This window comes from Prionailurus bengalensis, chromosome D3 (assembly GCF_016509475.1).
Source record: "Prionailurus bengalensis isolate Pbe53 chromosome D3, Fcat_Pben_1.1_paternal_pri, whole genome shotgun sequence".
NCBI lineage: Eukaryota > Metazoa > Chordata > Mammalia > Carnivora > Felidae > Prionailurus > Prionailurus bengalensis.
In genome coordinates this window covers 74,247,056-74,269,126 of record NC_057356.1, presented here as the reverse complement: position 1 = coordinate 74,269,126, position 22,071 = coordinate 74,247,056, and the positions used below count along the sequence as shown (strand labels likewise).

The 22,071-nt window shown below is 39.1% G+C and overlaps 1 protein-coding gene across 44 annotated transcripts in view; it reads left to right on the top strand.

Moving 5' to 3' along the window:
- TCF4 (transcription factor 4) overlaps positions 1-22,071 on the top strand; it is a 350,526-nt gene that overhangs the window by 170,626 nt on the left and 157,829 nt on the right. For 39 of the 44 annotated variants that reach the window (XM_043558923.1, XM_043558914.1, XM_043558924.1 and 36 more), the window contains one exon: positions 7,732-7,796. In XM_043558923.1, coding sequence (XP_043414858.1) covers positions 7,732-7,796 — 65 coding nt within the window. Of the gene's footprint in view, positions 1-7,577; positions 7,630-7,731; positions 7,797-9,415; positions 9,671-22,071 lie in introns of those variants that run through there. The other 5 variants (XM_043558930.1, XM_043558928.1, XM_043558940.1 and 2 more) reach the window with 3 other exon arrangements.

Genomic DNA, 22,071 nt, shown 5'->3' with positions numbered 1-22,071 from the left:
GAGTGATTTCAGGGTTGCCCTTAGTCCTTCAGGTCTCCAGGGGACCCTTGTACAAATTGCTGATTCAGAAAATCATTACTCTGGTGGCTGAAGTGGCACTTTAGTGGCCTTAAAGAGTTATTTGACACACCTCCCCAAACAGCTAAGTTATCCCCGTGATTATGTTGATTAATTGCACACTCTGTGGAATTAGCGTTATTTTCAGTGAAAGATTTTCCTGCATTTGGAAAATAAAGCATAAAACTCATGTGCTTTAATTTGATAATGTGTGCACTTCTCCGAAGCATGACACTGAGCGTGAGGGGATTATTTTGGCTGTTGTCTAGGGCACGTGAAATAATCCTAAAACAGTACTTTTCATCTTGCATCTAGAAGGTAATTTTTGGTGTACCAGAGGATGGTCATTCAAAATGCCTGTCTGTTCCAACATTTTCATCCATCGAAGGACTTGAGGACTCCTTCTTGCCTTACAAATTGAGTTAAAATGATTTGAGGGGAGGGTTGTGGTACACATTGAGAAGAAGACAGGCGGAGTCATCTTTGTTAGCACAGCAGATACTGACATTATATCTAGAATACTCCAAAAAGAAGTGGAATATATCTAAAGGGGCTTTGATACTGGAATTGGAAGTTTGTGTTCTAGCTTTATCTCCTGATACCTGTATAATGTCTTCTACACGTCTAAGTTGGTTGCTCTTTCTTCATTTTAGTGACACAGCTATAAAACTCGAGAGGAAAATGCCCCTCTGAGAACTTCTGAGGGTGTATTGTCCTAAGTATGTAAGTTAAATTACTTTGCATACCATACAGTGCTTTACAAATGGGAGTGCTTTAAGGAGAATTGAATATAGATTCTGAACCATAGGCAGTCCCGCAAAAGGAAGAATTTTGGTGGTGTCTCAAGATAGTCGGCGTAGCTGGAGTTTTAGTCCACCCACTGGTTTGAAGGCAGCACAGTGTCTAGACGAGATGAGGTGAATCAGTGACAAAATGCAGCCAAAACTCATAATTTTCCAGGATCAGAGCTATAGATCATTACTGAGTATTCTATGTTTATGACTACAGCACATCCCTGAAAGAGAGGACTGATGCTGGTCTTTTCTGGGGACATGGGTAGCTCCCAACTTCCATCATCCCTTGCTACACGCCATGTGCACAGCCACATTTCCCCCCAGTTTTCTTTCTGGTCTCAATTCAGGAAGAAGGGGAGGAAGAGAATTTTCTAGGCTGTGGAATGACTAGTTTATCTGCTGAAATTGAGTTGTAATTCTTTTAGCATAAAATTTATTAAATTGGGATTTTTTAGTGCCTATAGATGAAGACAGAGTTGTCCTGGAACAGTGAGATTCTGTAGGAGAGAACCAGTGCTCTTTGAATTTGAGACATCAGAAGAATAATGTCAACTTCTTATTTCTTGCAAATGCAGGCTCGTACCACCAGTCAAAGACCAGGGGTAATTAAAGTTGACCAGCTAGTCAGAGCTGGTCATACACAAAGGTGTATCTGCATAGAAACATCACAAAAAATGAAAAATGTTTTTAGATCAATTTAATTAAAATCAAATCGATTTTTAGACATACTATTTATTTCATAAAACATTACAAACCTATATTAACCCAACACATTCTTAGTGTTATGTTTTTTTTTAAATAATAGTAGCTCCTGAAGTTCCTCATGACTTGCATTAAATGACAAAAAGATGGAGGCAGATCTGTGTTCAGATAAGTTTAGGATATATGGTATTAAGCTAAAATAAATGTCTGCACTGCAGGACTTCTCAGAGGCTTTAACATGCTAAGCTATAATGTAAATTTCTGGGGGACGGATATAAGTAGCTTGTAACATTTCCTAGACTCTTTAAATTAGCCTTCCTTTTGTTTTTTGGAGCCTGTTGTGGGGTTACTATTTCAGAGAAGACTCTCATAAGCGATGCTGTGTTGTCCTACATTATATTTTTTCTTACGCTCTTCTCTGTGCATGCATCTTAATACGAAGTCATATTCTTCACATAGGGAACGTGTACAGATGCAGTTTGCTGCCATGTTTTTGTTGATTAGTTGCTTCAAGTTAACATGGAGATGGTTGCAGTTTATTATATGATGTCACAGGTTCTGGTGTACGTCACTTGCACTGCTGTAAAGTACCAAGAGACCTTTTAGGGATAAAATACCATGTAAATGTAAATTATCACCACCTATAAGACACTTTCATTAATTTCATATCAAATTCATGAGTGTTTTGAGCTCTGGGATTTGAGTCTTCAGTATTGGGCTTCTCGCTTATTTATAGTTTTTGGGTTTTTTTAATGTTTTTTTTTTCTTCTCCCCTCCGGAGTTTTAAGTAGCAGCACAGAATAGTGCTAAGAGCACAGCCTTTGGAATCAAACTGCCAGGGTTTGAATCCTGGTTAGGTCACTCAACTGCCTGTGTAACTAACCTCAGTCAGTTTTCTGTGTCTCAGTTTCCTCATCTATAAAATGGTGTTTATATTACCTGCCTCCCAGGGTTGTTGTGCAGATTGAGTAAATCAGTCTGCATATGCCCTTTGTGTAGTGGGCAGTAATACATGGCAAGGACTCAGTTATTCTTATTTGGGTAAAGGAGGGAAAAGCGAGCATGGAAAAGATGAAAGGTCTGTAAATAATAACCTCACATATGCTTTCAGAGCCACCAAAAATTTCAGTCATTGTTTAGTGAAATAGTCTTTTCAATATGCAAAAAAAAAAAAATTAATAGGGTAACCAGGGATGATGGGTTGGGGTTGGGGACAGAGATTTATTCTGATCCGAACATGGTTATGATGAGTTCCCCAGTCTGATGCCAGGGAACAAAAGGCTCATTCTTCAGTTCCCAGAATGAGGATTAACAGCGAAACAGCCTTGCTTGGCTTGTCCTGAAGCATCAGATAATTTTTCATTAAGGCTTTTCATGGGATGATATGTTCCACTGGTATAGGTACATCTTTTTCAGTGGTGGATGAAATACCTACCATGTATATTTCATTTTTAAAGTGACCTTTTAAGAATGAAAGGCCAGAAAGCCAAACATGACCTTGTTATTACCCTACTGGTCAACCACAGCCTATCTTCAGAAATCATGTTATCAGTAAGTTGTTCTTGTCTGTTTCCATGTGGATTAGAATTGTTCAGGTGCAGTAATCTACCAAAGGTGATACTTCTTGGATGTATCCTTGTAAATAAATGGACTTATGAGATCATGTTTGCTTTAAGTGATGTTTTCATTCTCATCCGGTTTCCTTGGCATTCCCTTACAATAGGATACCATGGATATATTGAAAGAAAAAAAAATAGAAGTCAAATGGAAAATGATATAAGAATATAAAAGTATTACATTTGGAATTTTATAGACATTTGTTAACAGTAATGCCCCTAAACAAAAACCATTTTTCCCCCTTATCTTCCCAGGGCAGCAAGATAAAGGCTTTATTGAATAGATCAACAAAAATATTGGCCTTTAAAAAAATTGGAAGCAGCTTATGTTTTCTGCTTAGGTTTGTGTTTCAAGGGCAACAGAAGAAGCAAGGGAATCCTTTATTGATTATCAATTGCTGCCATTTTTAATAGTCAAATTTAAATATAGGTTTTAGCAGCTGATGGGTTCAATTTGGTCAAAACACGTGTTGACTTTCTGGATTGTTTGCTCACTGTAGATGCCGACTTGTTCTGGAGAAGGGGCTGCGTGTTGATCTCCTTTGTCTCCAGAAGGATTGATTGACGGATGTTGTGTCTGCTCATTTACAGCATTTTTCTTGCTTAATTTAAAAAATTGTGACATAGTATTACATGTTCCTTGTATACATCATTTTTGCAGAAGAAAGTTGTTTAGCCAATATGTCGACTTAGTTTATGAAATCCTCTCTATAGCTTTCATTCAACCTTCAGTGTACTCCATTAGGTCATATCATTCGTTTCGTGCAAGGCAAATCGTCACCAGCAGCAAAGTTTAACATTTGGTCCTTTTAGGTATAAAAATGAATCAAATGCCTGACAAGATTGGTTTCTGGTATATATTTCAGAATCTCCCCCCCACCCCCCACCCCTTTACGGGCATACAACAAATGTTACTAACGGGTACTTTTAGTTTCTAAAATATGGACAGCAGTAGTCCATGCAGTAAAAGACTTGAGCGATTAATGCCACCCTTATGCCTCTTCTGAGTAGTTTTCGCCATGGGGCTTGGCACTGCCACCATTGTCTTTGTGCCAAAAAATATCCGCAGCGGCTGTCGCATCGTCGTACTAGAGGGTTGTCTCGAAAATTCCGCAGTGAACGCGCCGGGTTTGTTCATCGCTGCTATCTCTTTTAAATATTGGGAAAATAGAACCTTCAGCTCTTTCAGGGCTTCATTGTGGTTGTGGGGATGGGGGGGGGGGAGGTGGGTGTCGAAGAATGGAGAAAGGAGGAAAGAAGCTGTCCGCGCCAGCCAGTAGGTATAAGTGACAAAAACCCATGCCTGACATAGAGGAAACGCAGATAGTTAGGGGCTTTTGTGTTCATGAGCACAGATAGTCACTTAAGAATCCTACTCAGACATGTTATCAGTGCTCTTGAAAATTTTATTATCTGAAACAAATGTTCCAGCGAATTTTAAGCAGAAAATCAACATCAAAACCATAGCTAATTTTTAATGGACAGTTTACACAAAAGATATGTATATGTACATATATATATTCTTTAGAAACTGAGATGTCATTGTAAAATGGCTGCTGTTTGTCATTAGAAAATGATAGGAATAGATATAATATGTTTGAGAAGGTGCTCGGGTTGCCCACAGTCCCTGATTATTTTGCTCCCAAACAGGGGTTTGGGCTGTGAGGGCAGATTTATAGTTGAATTTGGGAACAAAAAGATGTAATAAAGTTAAAGGCTTACACTATCAGAATGAAATGTGTTCTCTCATGATCTCTGGAACGATCTATTTGATGGTAAAAGTGGATGCTACAGATGAAATCTTTACAAGGAGCATAATCCTAAAAAAAAAAAATTAAAAAAAAAAAAGTGCACCTCCCAGCCTCCTGCTGGCTGCGCTGCCTCTTTGGTACCTCGCAGACTTCGACAGAGTCCTGGACGGGTGCCCATTGATGTCATGGAAACACTCAAATTACTGAGAATGATTCATGTCTATGCTGGTCTCTTATCCTCCCCCACACAAACAGGAGTAGATTTTTAACCCTGACAACTTGTAATTTGCAGTGGGTTTATTTTTGTATCTGGATAAATATTTTTTAACAAGCAAAATTAAGATTAAGCAGTCTGTATCTGATATGATAGTAAAGAATGCTGGGTCTATGTAGCCAAGAGTACTTTGGGGACTCTGTGCAGCGTGAATTCATATTCTTCTCGTCTCTCCCTCCTCCTTCTCTCCCTTCCTTCCTACCCCCTTGCTCTTTTCATTTCATTCTCCCTCTCTTTATTTCTCTCCTTTCTCTTCCGTTTATTTCCATTCATATTCTCTTTCCCTCCCTCCCTCCCTCTCCTCTTCTTCTTCTTCTTCTTCTTCTTCTTCTTCTTCTTCTTCTCTCCCTCTCCCTCTCTCTCCCCCCTCCCGTCTCTCTCCCCCTTACTATTTGCACTGATCTTCTACCTTTAAAATGATGGAAGGAATAGCCCCAGCTTATATATATGAATTGAGACAAATCCTGGTAGGAACCAGGTCTCTGTGCTGGAGTCAGGGGTGGGAAATAATACCAGGTGGTGAAATTCTATAGGGGATAGCTTCAGTAATTCCTTCTAGAGAAAAATTAGATAGCCCTTCTTCCTTCCTACTGTATTTTGCAATCTGATTTTTAGAAATTACCCAAACAGGACACTAGATGTTTGTTCACTTAACAGGGAAGTCAGAGTAAATTCTCCTTTATCCATCTATCTTTCTATCTGTCTGTCTGCCTACCTCCCTACTCCACCTGCTTTTCTGATTGTTAAACAAGTGGATATTACATCAAAGTGAACTATGTGGTGGCTGTATTGAAGCTTTTTAGACATAAGAGCATAAGGAAGGACATATGTCATTTGGTAGCTCATAAAGGTCGAGCTTTTTCTGTTAGTAATATTTACAAAGAGAAATTAAAGAGTATAAGTTTACACTTGGTTTACACAGAAGAGTACGTATGTCTGTATGACCACTTATGCTTCTGAAATGGGTAAACGTGTCTTTTCTTTAATGTAAAATCCTCATACAATGAAAGTTATTCTCTTAGATCTTTCTTGATAGACAGTCTATGAGATGGTATCCTGTTCCATTGGAATTGAAACTGATATGGACATTGATTTTCTACTTTGCCCTCAACACAATACCAGAAATGGGGTAGGGGGGAAGTGTTTTCCTAAGCCTGAGATTCATTGAAGCTAGTAGAAGAGTTAATACCGAGAGAGAAATTTTAAAACTCAGGTTTGGCTTTTTTTTTTGAAAATCATCTTCCGTTTTATGTATATAGTGACTTAGCTACAAGGTGCACTTTTGACAAGATAGAAGATTTATTAAAGATAGGTTCTTTGTGTGGTGTCAGGAAGGTAGACTCTAATAGCATTGTCATTGAACCAAAAGATAAAAATGACTACTGTTACTTTTAACATTTATTTTAACTGGACTTGAGGGAGGAAAACTTGGGGGTTGTAAACTTTAGAAGGATTTCAATTCAGTGTCTCAGAATACCACTGTTGAGTCTTCCCATTGGAAAAAAGAACAGTAGAGTCCTGGGTGTAAAGGACTATGTACCCTTAAGCTCTACTCTTGAAGAAAGAAGTAACCCTCCCTCTTGGGGTGGGGCTTATGTTCTGGGTACCTAGTCATGTCACTAGTCCTTTTTAATGTCCTAACACGGATCAATTTTCTATGACAACTCTTCATACGTCACTAAATTCTACTGCTTAGATCTCTTGAAATGTGGTTTCATTGTCTCCCTTGCAGATTATTAAGGCTAAAGATACTTCTAAAATAAACAAATGAGCAGCCTTGATGTTATCCTTAGATGTGGCCAGATAGCATCTGAGGCTCTATATATCTCTGTAGAGCCATCTACGGATAAAAACTGAGTTGTTAGAATTGGAACCAGACACTGACGTTGCCTTATTCCTTGTTCCACTGGGTCAGTTGGTAGAATCTGAATTTGGGTTCAGAGGGGGCAATTTTTCAACAGCCCCCTTTCCCAAATGTAAATTCCATCATCATTTCGATCATTATAGGGTATACCCCTGGGAACGGGAGCTTAAAAAAAGAGAGAGAGAGAGAGAGAGAGTCAGAATTTTGAGTAGTTTCTTTGCTATATTCACCATCTGGAGAGCCTTGATTGATTAGCTTTGGCCTCACCATTAAGTGTCAATATAATCAATGGGAATTACTAGACTAGGGTCATTACATAGATAATTTGCCTGCTGTGTAAATAAAAATGAAATTGTTTAAATTTTGTGAGAGAAAGAAAGTGAAAATAAGGGCTGACAATTTGTTTGTTAGAGAAAGTGGAGGCCATTGGAATGACAGTTTTTGGAAGTGTGGAGCAGTTTGGCTAAGAATAGGAATGAAGGATATTTTTTTTCCAGTTTATCATAGCCAGAGTGAGGAAGTGCTGTTCCCTCTCTTGCTTGCATACATTTGCCCGTAGTGCCTACTTTACGTATGTAAACATCGGGGAAGAGAAGTGGATGTCTGTTACCTGGAGATTTTTTTTTTTTAAGGAAAAACGTAATTTACACTTTTTTGTTGTTTCTCTTGGCAGGTAAAACAGAAAGGGGCTCCTACTCATCTTATGGGAGAGAATCAAACTTACAGGGTTGCCACCAGGTAAGTGAGACTCTTGCTTGGGGAAGGGTTGAGAGAATTAACCTGGTAAATGACGGTTTGTTTTGTAAATTAGGTGATGCATCTTAGACTGTGGCACTAAGATGCACCGAAAGTCTGCCGATGCCTCCCTCTTCTAAAAAGTAACGAAATAACACAGACCTTGGAAGTAATAAACACCTCGTCTCTAGATCCCTGCTGTATCAGAACTACATTCACTGGCTTGTTTTTATTTTTTAATCCATCAGCCGGTACCAGTGGCACTGTTTGCAAACCAGCAACGCCGGTTAAAGTGGTTCTATCAAAAGAGTTTATTTGCAATTAAGAACTTGAGAATTTCTCACACTAGAAATACTTCATGCAGCCATGTGTCAGACCCTGGGTTCGGGTGGTTATTGCCCTAAATTATAGTTTTCATAGGGGCTGTATGATGTTGTGTGAAAACAGGGTTGTATTGAGGGATAAAAATGTCTGTGAAAATATGATTTGTTGTCCCTTTTTGTTTCTGAATTGTTTTTGGCTGGAAGTCAAGGCCAGCAGGCTAACAGCAAAGCCGTCTCAAGGGAAGCATGCGTGAGCTAGAAAAATAAGAATACTTTAATTAAATAATAAAATGCCAGTGTAATACAAAGGTATAGCATGTGTGTGTTTGCGTCTGTGTGCACTCTGCATTTGCATACTTTTCACTGCCCAGAGAAAGCCCAGTTCTGAAAATAATATCCAGAGCCCAAAGTATAAGCTTTAAGACAGTTGAGTTTTTATAGATGTGTTCTTTTTCATTTCAATATTGGAATTAATCGCATCTTTAAAATCTTTTGTTTGGGGTTTCTTTTTCTTTTTTGCATTGGTTTCTTACTTTGGAAAACTCTTGATAAAATTGAATAATCCTATCAAATATTCAAAGCTTTCTACTGTTTTATTCCTCATTTAAGCAGAATGTACCTTCTTGTGCTAGAAAGGGAATGCTTGCTCTCTGGAACCCTCTCACCCTCCCATTTTCTTTAGTGAAATGGGTAAAAAAAAGTCAATTTTGAATTTTTGAAACAACCTGTTTAATATATCCTGGAAAACGTAAGCAAATAGTTTTAGCAATGAAATAGAGCCCGTGAAGGATTTACCTTTATGGATCAGTCATATGTCACTAAAGGTGGAATTCTGGTGGAGGTTTACTCCCGCCCCCCCCCCCCCCCCCCCGATATATTTGCATTTTTAAAGTTGCCTCCTCTGGCCCAGCTACCAATTCAATCCTATTCGGCATCTAAAAGATTGGTTGCGATGAGGGGAACCGTGCTTGGTTAAGAAGTCCTGCTGCACAAGCTGCAGAGTACAGTTCATGGCAGTTTGTTTGGAAAGAATTCTGCAGGAAAGAAATTTACAGCCATTCCAGCGCAACGGAAACATCTTTGGAATGTGAGTGCAAATGTTCGGGGCAGATAGCTCGGGCGACAAGCCTCTTAGTGCCGAGTCTCTAGTGTAAAGCTCCCAATTCCTGCAGAAGAGCCGGTTCCTGTGTATCTGGTTTCTGAGGGTCAAGGCAGAGGTCATTAGAGTTTTGGGGAGAAGAAAGTTGACAACATCCTTCCTTTTTGCAGATGGTCATGGCAGAGGTCTCTGTTTTCGCTGGGCCTCTTTTTCTGGTCAATGAGAGAATAGGCTTCCTCGCCCCTGTATCCTTTCTTACTAATAGGAATTGGCGTGATTCCTCACAGACACAAAGATTTCCTCTGCTGAGTAAGCGCGAGGCCCCTTAACTTGTTAAAGCATCATCCAGACCGCGTGAGTCTGTCTGTGTATGTGCAGGGACACAGACCCTCCCTCGGTTTGTGGGAAATACTTCCCTCGGGTGAAACTGAAGTGATTTTTTTGGCAGACACAAGGTGAGGAGTGGAAGGGGGCAGAGGGTGGAGTAGAGGTGGACGGACTGGTGTGTGATGGCTGAATTTCCGGGCCTTGGGAGGCTCATTTTGAGACATTCATGTCCAGGAAAATTCTGTTGTATATAGGAGTATGAGTGCATATGCTTTTCTTAAAAAGTCTTCATAATGTAGCTGTGGAGTGTGGCGATTCTGTCATTCTTATTTCTGCTTCGTGGTCGTGAGTCTTGCAAAAACCGACTATCTCTGTGCTTAGCATGGTCTCAGCAGTATCCATAAACAGTGTGATCACTTAAGGATAAATAAAAGAGCAAAATTTTGGAAATTCCCTGATTGAGAAAATTGAGGCTGGAGAGGAAAAGTGCACATACTATGAATTTCTTCTGCTTTCCGTGAAATTTGAGAATAGAGCAGACCATAGTGTGTCTCTTCCAGTGAATGTTTCTCTTATGCCGAATTGCTTTTTGAATCCCCGTCTCCAACACCAGCTATGCAAACCAAAAAGAAAGGCAAAGTCTCGGGTACTTGGGCTTCAAGTCTAAGTAGCAGATCACAGCTGAAATGATTCCCCACTGTGTGGTAAGGTGAGTGGCTTCCTGGAGAGAAAGCTTTTGTTTTCTCCTGTTTACTACATTATAGAGATGCTGGGTGGAAATCCTATACATGGTATGCCCTGAGGAGCTCCAAAAGCAGCTTTATCATATTATAACAATGTATCCTGTGGACTTAGAGGATTGAGCACTGTTACATGGGAACATGCTTATTCCAGTCCCAAATAGCCTTTTGTCTGGTGTAGAGAAATAGCGGTGGTAAGCAACAGGTAGCAAAATGCTGTCCTGGAGAAATAAATTATTATTTTGAAGTGTATGGTATTTCGAAAATGCATCAGGTTAAAAAAATATTACACGTATCTGTGATGTCCCTCTTGAGGATTTAACATGAATAGTGAAAAACATGTGGCTTTTTGAAAAGTAGATATTTTAGCCAAAAAAACAAAAGCTGGCAGGTTCTTTTTAAGTTGTTTTCATTAAAAATAGTAATATGAATTCATTAATGCATTTCCACATAAAATTATCAGAAATAAACATGGTAACTTTTTCAGACTTTTGAAACTGTGTAGATAATGAACCAATAGGCAAAAGCAAAGCGGCCAAATGGACTTTTTTTTAGTCCTCACTAAATATGGCAAAACTAATTTAAATCAAATTGGGGTACGGAAATCACACCCAGGCTTAAAATGTTCTTGCCAAATTGCAACCTCATACTACTTTTACTGAGAGAAAATAAAATTTATAATGGAAAGTCTGACAGAAATGAAAATGAGCGGAAATGAAGTTTTTCGCAAGATAGTCCAACCTCTATCCGGTAACCAATAACTAATACCTAATGGGCATCATTGAAGATCACAAAAGGAAAAAAAAAAAAAACAATGTCATTTGCTTTTGGCCTCTTTTGCTGCTTTGAATAGGATGTTTGGTGAATGCAAACTTTTTAATCTTGCCGAGATCTTCTGTTTTTGAATGGAATGATGATGTCAACACAAGTGATTGTTATTAAGGCAGAAGTTTTCTCCTTAAATGAAAGTTCAGGATGGATTATCAGGAATTGTTTGTCTTTTCTTTTTTGGGATATAGACCAGGTCTACGGCAATCTCTTCATTATTAGTATCTCCTGGGCAAGTTTTGTGGGGTGTGTGTGTGTGTGTGTGTGTGTGTGTGTGTGTGTACTATATGGAAAGCTGGGCCCTATCTGAGACCAATTAAATTAGAATCTTATGAGTTGGGCCTTTGCTTTTCTGACAGTTCCCAGGTGATGTACTGTGTAGCTAGGTTTGATGATTTCCTAGAATGTTCTATAGGAATGTACTGTATTTTAAAGATGTGTTCAAAAACTGGTATTGCCAGTGACCTTGAAAGAGCTTTTAGACTTTTTGCCTTAATTTGATTATTCAAGACATGGATGTATACTGCATAAAAACTTCATTTAAAAGGCAGTGAGAATTAGTGATTTACTGAAAATCAGGAGGACGCCTTGATGTCTTTATACAAAATTCTGCAACTGTGAATGTCCCAGCCCATATCTTGTTTTCTCTAGTGAAGTCCAAGGCTCTAACCTCAACTGCATTCTTTGTCTTTCTCAGCAAGTAATCAAATAGGACTATGCTGATAAAGTTATTTGATGTTAAGATCTTAAAACCAACGGGATTTAAGAATTAGGCATAATCTCAGATACTTTTGTTAAATTCCAGAAACTTTGAAACTATAGAAAATGGATCTTCTCTATATGAAATTTGACTTGCTCATAAACTTCGTTTTTGATTCATTGAAATTAAACATTATAGTTGGTTCTGAAACGAATTACACATTTATGAACTGATTGTTTTTCTTTTGATTATTTTTATTTTTGATACAGACAGAATTACAAGTGACTTAATTCGAAAACTTTTGGCCCCTTTAAGTTTTCCTTATCTAAAGTCAAAATAGGAAGCATGGAAGCAAAAAAGGCATGAAATCCTTTGTTCTTAAAAAAAATGGCTACTCGGATCTTGTGGAAGCAGAAATGCATCTTGTTTTTTACTTTGACATTACACCTAAATGTTTGTTCATAGCGGATAGTAAATCAGTCTGGGTCCAATGCATTCTTCCGAGGACCCTCTACCGCCCACGTACTGTGCCTGTGTATTGCCTTATGCTTCCCTTCCATAGTGCCTCTTGGATTGTTGAATGCTGATTTCCGGCAAGATTCTGTAAACTCCTACAAGGCAAGGGGCCACGTTGGCTTTATCTTGCACTATGTGTACTCTGTGCCTAGCAGGGTGAGAATTGTGATAACCTAAGGTTTATGGCCCCAGCATCACATTTTGAGACCGGGAAGTCGGAATAGCAATGTATGGGAACCATTAGTTAGCATTGTTTTCATGCCTACAAAAATGAGAAAATCCATACTGTCTCAAAGAAAGTCCTTTGGAAGTCTGCCCTTCTAATGTGCTGTGCAGACCCCGGAATGACACTCGTCACTTACAGGGCGCTGGGTACTGGCCCCGTGCTGGTCTCACTGTTCCAGGCTGACCGTTCTCAAAGGAGATGATGAGAGAATTCTATGTTCTGGGTTTCCGGTGGGCATGTTATTGGAACCAAAGGTGAGAATCCAGTCCCATCCTTTTGGAGTATGCCAGTGAGGACAGTGGGGCAGAGTATTTATAATTATGATGACTTCGGACATCACAGGGCCCGAGTTTACCGCGTGTGTGCCATCGCGACTGTGCCCCAGGCAGCTGTTCACACAGCAGCTTGTTTGTTTTGGGGGCATTGTTAATGGGTGGACCTCTCACCCAACACCAGCCATCCCAAAACTCACCAAAGGGGAGAATGGAGACATTCTTTCATCGCATTGGTGAGCAGATATTTATTGGCCCTCTACCTGTGTGTTAGGTACTATGGAAAAAAACAAGGGGAGGCTCTTACATGTTTTCCCTTCAACCCCCATAGCAGCTTTCTGAACAGAGACCATCGAGCTCCATTTATTTAATTAAAAAAATGTTTAGACATCTTATGTAGCATAAATTTCCAAATACTTAGAAAAGTTGAAAAAACAATAAAATGAAGTGTCGTATACCCACCACTTATATTAAACAGTTGCTAATATTTGTTATATTTGCTTCATGTAGATAAATGTATATGTACATTTTTCAGTGAACCATTGTTAAGTGGCAGACCTAATAAGATTTCACCCCTAGATTTTTCACGTCTTTTAAAATTAAAAACACTTAGCCATTGAAATAAAATACTATTATCACTCCTAAAGAAAATAATAATAATTTCCCAATCTAATGCCCTATTTGTATTCACCTTTCTTAAAATGTCCTCCCATGAAAATGTCCTCAGTAGCTTTTTTTTTTTTTTCAGTCATCGCATTCATGCGTGGTATTTGGTTTCTGTGTCTCTTTATAATTTCTTTTAAACTAGAACAATTCCTGTAATTAAAAAAAATATATTTACTTTAAAGAAATCAGGCCAGTTGTCTTGAAAAATATTCCCCTATCTAGAATTGTCAGCTTATTTCTTTGTGGTACTGTTTAATTTGTTATCTATTACTTGTCTCACCTACAGATTGGAAATTATGTCTAAAGGTTTATTCGTATGGATGCTACACATTTTGGGCCCGAGTATGTCCTAGATGATGCTATGTGCTTCATATTATATTCCATTCGGAGGCATATAATGTCAAGTTATGCTGCTACTGATGATGCTGACTTTAATCACTTGGTGAAAGTGGGGACCCCCAGATTCTTTCTCTTGTAAAGAAATCTTTCTCTTCTTGCAATCAGTAAACAGTTGTTGTGTTGATACTTTCGCACTGGGCAGATATTCCATTTCCTCCGTACTCTTAGGCTTGATGGTTTTAGCATACATTGATGATGCTTGCTTTTGAAGTAGTGATTAAAAAAAAACACCATCATTTCATCTTAATTTATAGCTGATATTCTTCTGTAAAAAGCTTTCTTTCATTGCTCGTATTTTAGCACTGGTAATTTAAATATTGCATACATATACAAGTTTAATGCTAATAATCCTTGTATTAAATATGGTACTGGAGGGAACTGGAAGCATTAAAGCATTTTTAAAGTCTCTTAAGGTATATTGATTAAAAAAAAACTGTTGTGGCTCAGGCTAATGGTCAGAAAAGCTTTAATTGCAAGAAGAATAAGGCAATTACGTTTCCTTGCAAACTAAACTCTAGCATTTTGCTGAAATTTTAGACCTTATGACAATGTCTATATCACTCGCTCTTAGATGAGTCTTATAAGCACTGGAGTTTCTCTAGATTCTCACATTGTGCCCTCTCTGCTCCAGTAATTATTCTTAAAGACCTCACAAGACTGACTGTCAGTGGCTGACCGACTGAGTCCGATAGGCAGCTGTGATTCTCAAAGTTGTCTCGTTGATGGTCACTGAGATAGTGGGTCTGGTCCCTCCCCAGTCCCTGCACAACCCGGATGTGGCTGATGAGTGGATGTCAAAATGAATGGATCTCTAAAAGTTAGTCCGAGCTCAATCTAGAGGAAGCCTGGGAAGTAATATTAGGTGCCAGTATAAGCTTTTATGCTGATTGTTATTGTCCTCATTTAATGATGAAGAAAGTGAAGCCCAGAGAAGTAGAGCAAGCAGGACTAAGGTCACACCCCAAGTGAGCTTCAGAGCCGGATTCTGAACTCTAAAATATCTGGTTTTAAAGCCAGTGCTTTTCCAGTGTGGAACGCTGCTGCCCCACCTATGACGAGGTTTCTAGGCTCAAAGATCCATATTGCAGCCCATCTGGAAAACCACTTTTGGTAGATACCAGGCCCACTGGAGAGTCTGGGCCTAACATGGTGCCTAGAATAGTAGCTTCACTCAGGTCTGTTAAGGATGTGCTAGAACTCTGTGCCCTTGGCGGGAGGTTGGGGGGGTGCGGGAAGACCACATGGCTCCTGACTGCCTGGCCCTTTTTGGTTGTTCTTATTTTTAAGTAAACCGCCTGTGTCTATATGCATGATCCATTCTGTAATTTCAGAATTAGCATGTGTAATTTCATTAAAACCAATAAAGCTTCACTGTGAAAAGGCTGGGGTAGAATATGCCAATTCACATTTTAGCAACAGCATGAACACTTTCTTAAAAATGTATAGATTATATTTGGGCCTTGCTTTTTGTGCAATGCAGGCAGAATATGGTTTGCTATTACATGAATTTGGATTCTTCATAGAGCAAACTAGTTTTCCGAAAATACAAGAACTACATAGAGTCAAATTCTAAAACCATACCTTTCTCAGGCTCTTAAATGTGACCCCATAATTTTCCGATTATGGCATTTAACTCACTTGTGAAATATATGAAATGACATATATGTGTTAGAAGCACAGGCAAGTTTTATACAACAGTTCAGGACAGTGAGTACATGAAAAAAATGAAATTGCTTTGAGATGATTTATGGGACACCAAAAAGAAAAAAAGAAAAAGGAGTCCTGGTATCCAAATGGAAATTTCACTAGAATCTTTGGAGTAACTTCTCTTTTCCTGTAAGACGTATTTGGGAGGTTTTAATAACCACTAGCAATTAGGAACTCAGTTCATCTTTATATTTTTTATATGTAAAGAGAAAGGGGAAAATCAATTAGTGACTAAACAATTGGTTTCACACTGACGTGTACTTGATAAAAGTTAATGTTGACATGAGCCTGCCTATAGTATAGAAATCGGGATAGCCCTAAGGCTTCTTTCCAGAAGGAAGGAAGTATACTCCCAATGCAGTGTCAGGAAAACTTTTCAATATAAAATGGCAGAAATATTTATTCCTTTATGAGCATGCTTGAAATGGTTTCATCACTAAGAAGGTATCTTCTGGAACTCTTAAAACGGAAGACCCCCAAGTTAAAATAGTGGGAACACTGCAAGATCCCAACAGAACCCCATAATCTTTTTAGAAATAAATACTTTAGAAAGGAATAGATACCGAGTCTGCTGCCGGACCTGATATGGTAACCTGCTTAGAACTGAGCCTCATCCTTTGAAAAATTGGGTGTCTGTGTTCTGGATGTTTATGTGGATTTCTTTACATACACTTTCACTCACAGATAAACTAAACTGAGCTTCCTAAAGCCTGGACCTTTTATGTTCAGTGTGTTATTTATTATCCAACAGAAGTAGTTTCTTGGGAGAAGAAAACCGGCAAGAATACATAGTTGCATTTGCTTTAGGATTTCTAGCGCATAAATGTTTTTTTTCATAGTATGGCACTTAGTTTTGTACTTAATAAAGGGAGAAGTCCAGTTTTGGTGGGATAGCATTCTTGGCCTGGCACTTCCCCAGATTTTGTTAAATAGAATATGTCATCGCTGTTTAATTCTTATGGTAACTTAATGAAATCTATGTAACCGTTGATTTCATTACTCTCTCCTTTCAAAAGACATCTTCTAGTGAAGGCTTTCTATGACATTAAAAAAAAAAAAACGCTAGATACATCTTATTTTCAACCTACCTCAAAGCCACATTTGTGTAAATTTGGGACAATGACACTTCAGTGATAAGAAAGTAATTAGGAGGAATATCATTGAGCTTTTCAAGCAGTGACCATTCTCTAGAGCTCTAGATGTGGGGGTACCTGTGTATCGGGGTCTGACTGTGCATGCACACGGAATAATCTGAGCTCATTTGTACAGTGATAATGAACAGCAGGGCACTGAATCTTTTCAGTTTTATTGGTATTGTATACAGTAAGTTATTAAATTTCATCTTTGTAATACACCTGCAGTAAAATAACAAAACATTGCTGCACTTAAGGAACATGTGTGTGTGGTACAATGCCCTCCCCATCATTTCAGCCCCCCCCCCAACAGCTGCTTGCAGATTTCAAGATCCATTGTATATATTCCCTTGAGCCCACCTCTAATAATCGAGACACATCTGCCATCGCAGTATTATAGGCATATGTAGTTTTATTGAAAACTATACCTGTAAAAAAATTAAATAACTCCTACCTCAATTAAATTGGCAAGCTACCTTTTGCAAAGATCATATTGCAGACCTCCTGAGACCCAGTGAGTTCATTTTATTCTTATATTACAAATCACTAAATATGTTATTTTTATTTAGCCAAGTGGCTCGTTTTTCTCATTCTTTGATAATAAGTCACTTTCATCTATTCTCACTTTTGTTTTCCTTTTCCGCCTCATCTCCACATATAAAAAAAAAATACCATGCAAGTTGTATGAAGGAAACACTGAGAGCCTTGCTGCAGTAAACACAGGATAAATAAAGTCAAAGGGAAAGGACCCAGCATGCAGCTTTAATTTTTAAGTGATTATTAAATAGACATAAAGGTTAAAAAATCAGGGTTAAAATATGAACTCATCTTGTGCTTTGATAGAGATTTTTACAATCTTTTTTGAGATCAATTTGATCACCATAATGGCAGAAAAGGAGATAAGATGAAGAAAGAATGAGTTAAAACGTCATACAAAGCATACATAGATGATTAGATTAGATTCCTTACCTTAATATTTACTCTTTTTTTTTTTGAAGAATGGGTCAATAATAAATGTCTATAAAATAAATTTTTATTCATACAGGAATAAAACAAGTATGTTAGGGTGTCTATATAATTATTCATAGTAAATTAATCATGCCACAAGTACAGTGATTTAGTTAAGAAGAAAAGTTTATGAGCTTGCTTCCTATTGTCAGAGAAAATTCCAAGGACTAGATGGCCACTATATGAACAGGAAGAAAACTGTGTACCCTTTTAGGAGCATGTGAAGGTTCCCCATTGCATAGTTCCTTAGAAAGAAAGAATGTTTTGTGCTATTCAAAGGGCAGTGTGTGAATGGACTGAGGGAATGAGACATGGGTGCCTGTTCCCCAAGTGAGTACACTTATGAAATAGATCCTCTGATGGCAGTTGGAAAGTGGCTGGTTCCATAGGAAAAAGTCACAGCTAAATAGTACATGATTGTTGCCCTAGTGTAGGTAGGAAATCAAGTTGCCTTATTGATCACCAGTCAGGATTAAAAATAGTCGCATTTAGTTTAAATGATGGATTTTCTTTTTTGATAATCAAGACTGTTGATTAAAACTGTTGGTCATTTAGTTCCACTGGGGTTACCTGTGCCCATGAGATTATTCTCGGTCTCTGATCAACTAGGGTATTTTCTGCCCCTCTCACAGTTCACAGAGATTCAGAGTCTAGTGGGGATAAAAGACCAAGTCCTAGGGGCACTTGGCTAGTTCAGTTGGTAGAGCATTCTGTTTCTCGATCTCAGGGTTGTGAGTTCAGGCTCCACGTTGGGCTTGGAGATTACTTTAAAAAAAAAAAAAAAGCCGAGTCCTAGATAGGGTCATTGCTGACAACTAGGATCCCAAACCCCAAGAGAATCAGAATTCAAGATCTTAGAAGGATTTCAACTTTGTGAGTTTGTTTGTGTTATAGAAAAATACATTATAAATTCTAAATAAATTTTTTGAACAAAACTCATGCACATGTAGGGGAATACTACTTAATTCAGGCCATACTATTCCTTGGAAGCCCCATCAACAGAAATTTCTTCTCCTGGATGTGATTACCTTCTGTAGAAATATCTATTACCAGTGCTTTTGAACTGTGAGTTCTGTTTCTCTCACTGAGCTCTGCAACTCAGAACTGTCATGTGTAGAGTGACCGGTACAACACAACATCGACAGTGGTAAAAGATCTGCTGTGGACAATGACATGTGGCAAAGAAGAATGTCAACAGCTGCTACTACTCTGACATTGTCCCTCAAGGAGTCTTTCCGCGTCTCTACCATTTAACTGTCTCAACCAAAGAGAAATCACTAATGTAGATCTGTTCTCAGTCCTGTTGACACTTAGTTACTAAGTAAGATTTGCTTCAATTTGTTTCTAGAGTACAAGTCCTGGGTGTCATATTCTGGTAAGAATATTTAAGTTTAAGGTCTTACACATGGAAGAAGGAACTATACTTGGATTTATTTCTAGGAGAACTTGTTCTCTATTCCCTTTTGCAAGTAACACATACATCCTATCATTCCTAGAGTCCAGACTGTCTCTATTTCATACCTCATTACAAAGCAGATTTTTCTTCTCATTGTATCCTAAGTAACTACATTGTTTCCTAAATTTCATAGTGTACCTTCAAAAACTCAGATGCCAAGATTGGAGGCTCCTATGGAGTTCTATTCAATAGGTCTCCCTTAGTTACCTGGTGCAAATAATTTTACCTGTGTTCTAGGTATTTGTAGATACTGCTTTAGAAACAGAATGGAGACATACTAAATCAGCTCTGTAGAACCTCAACCAGCAATCAGAACATTCCAGAACATTCAACAATAATATATTCTACCATACCTTCATTTGGGTGTTCAGTAAATATGTATTATGAAATAGCACCCTATTTCTCCCCATCCCACCCCCCGAAGATCATGATATCACTACCCTGGTAGAGGGTTTGAGCTAATAGTACAGTCATCTAATTGGAGGCTCTAACTCATTACTTTCCAAATTTCATATTCTTACATTTATTTAGGTATATTTTTCAAGGAGATAGAGTAAAATTTGGCAACTAAGGTTTTGTGCTTTTGACCTTGAATTTTAGTGATGGAATTTCCCCCTCAAGATTAGTCCTTCCATCTGTGTTCGCTTGGTGACTGACCTCCAGATGCCATCTGAGACTGGTTTGTCTCCCTCACCCCCAGAAGCCCTCAGTTTTCAGACTTCGTGGATTTGGCTTCCTCTACCAATACATCAGCCCCACCCCCCCACTCTCACAGTCACCACTGCTGCTCTCTCTACTGCTCTAGTTTCCTCCGTCCCCACCTTCTCCCTCACATGGCGGCTGAAGTGCTTTTCTGCACAAAATCCTGATGCTGTTATGCCCTTGCTTAGCCTCCTTTCATGGCTTCAGAGGCCCATCTTTACCATGATGTACAGACTCTTGATAGCCTGGTCCTGGTCCTGGCCTCCAGACTTGTCCTACACACTCACTCACATCTGTTCCAGCCATACTGAGCTGTTTGTAGTTCCCTTAAGGGCTCTTTCATAATTGTCTCTGTCTTTACAAGAGCCCTTCCATTGGCCTGGAATATCTTCATCCTCTTTCTCCTTCTCCCCTTACATTCATTTTACCAGGTGACTCACACTCTTTATCCAAGATTCAGTTCATGCCTTGTTTCTTCCAGGGACCCTCACTGTTATACCCAGGCCACAATGAGGGGCTCTCTTCTGTACACAGGTGCCACTGCTCCTGACAGTTGTCACACTCCCCACAGCCAGAGAATGCCAGGGAGCAGGCCCGACATCTCCATCCCTGGTGCCTAACAGAGGACACTCAGTGAGTGTTTGCTCAAATGTCATTGGATGGATAAGTAAATGAATAATTGCACCAACAACGGTAATGAATCATATAACTGTGAGCAAATGACGTATTTAAGCACTTTCATGCAAATTTCTTGTCTTAGATTAATCATGCCGGTGACCCAGTGAGGTAGGGACTATTTTCAATCCCCATTGATAACAAAACAGAAGCACTCAGAGCAGTTTTGTCCCTATTAATAGCAGGTGGCAGAGATGGGACTAGGGGGCAAAGTCCTTTGGCTCCAGATTTATCATTTTCCCTATCACTTCTTTATTTCTGGATAAAGTTGGTGACACTTTTTGTCAGAGCAAATAGCCCACAGAGTCTTCTCGTAGATGGTTCCCCTCTCTTTTCACTGTTAACTTAGGTATCATCTAGCTTAGTGCACTGGGACCTCTGTCAGTAAGACCGCATTTCTAAGGAGGCTATGATGAACCTGGCAGTCTGTATATCTAGAGCATTGCCTTTAGAGGCCACGAAAGAGAGTATGTATTTTGAATGTTTCTCATTAAGTAACTACAAATTGCACACAACGTGGTACATATTCTCTACAGCATCAGTTGCCGGTCAGTGGTAGTAACTCTACTCCACTGGTAGAAAGGCCACAAGCTGCCTAAGCATGGTGAGGCCTTGAAGCCCATGGGTGAAGTACAATATCAGCTGTGTGTCGGGGCACCTGGGTGGCTCAGTCAGTTAAGCATCTGACTCTTGATTTTGGCTCAGGTCATGATCTCACGGTTTGTGGGTTCGAGCCCCGCATCAGGCTCTGCACTGACAGCACGGAGCCTGCTTGGGATTCTCTCTCTCCGTCTCTCTCTCTGCCCCTCAAAAGAAATAAATAAACTTAAAAATAAAATACCAACTGCGTCTTGTCTCCCAGGTTTCCTCCTTCATTCTCCTGGGTATATCTCTCCTGATAGAGGCTGGGTAGAAACAGGAAGAAGTGGATGAGCTGAGTAGATCATGATTTGCTTCTTCACGTTTCCCTCACACGATTCTTTTTCTTTTAACCTTGAGGTTGGACACGAAAACAACAACAACAACAACTAATGATGATAATGAGTTTAACTTTTGTATGTATTATTGAAATCCTTAGGATAGAATGTCACAGAAAGGACTTACATGCCACCTAGTACCTAATGCTCCTTTATAGCAAAATGGGAAGCTGAAGGTCAGAGATATTAGGAGACTTGTCAGCTTTACACAGCGGACCTCACTCGTATGGACCCACCCAAAGTGGTTCACATTTCAATAGCATGTAACATTGACATTTTTCCTTGATGTCTTTGTAGGCTTTTCCTTCCAGAGAACATAGGGCTACCCTAGACCATGAAGTAATAGCCAGTAGCAGCTGGAGGTACTTCCTGAAGAAATTTCTAGATGCATATCCTCTTTGTTCAGCAACCACTGAATTGCACCATCACAGAGCCAGAGGGTGTAGTTTGCTTGTAAATACTGAGTTTTTGAAATGTCACTGTAACATTGGAAAAATGTTGTCTCAGAAGGTTGCCAAAGTGAC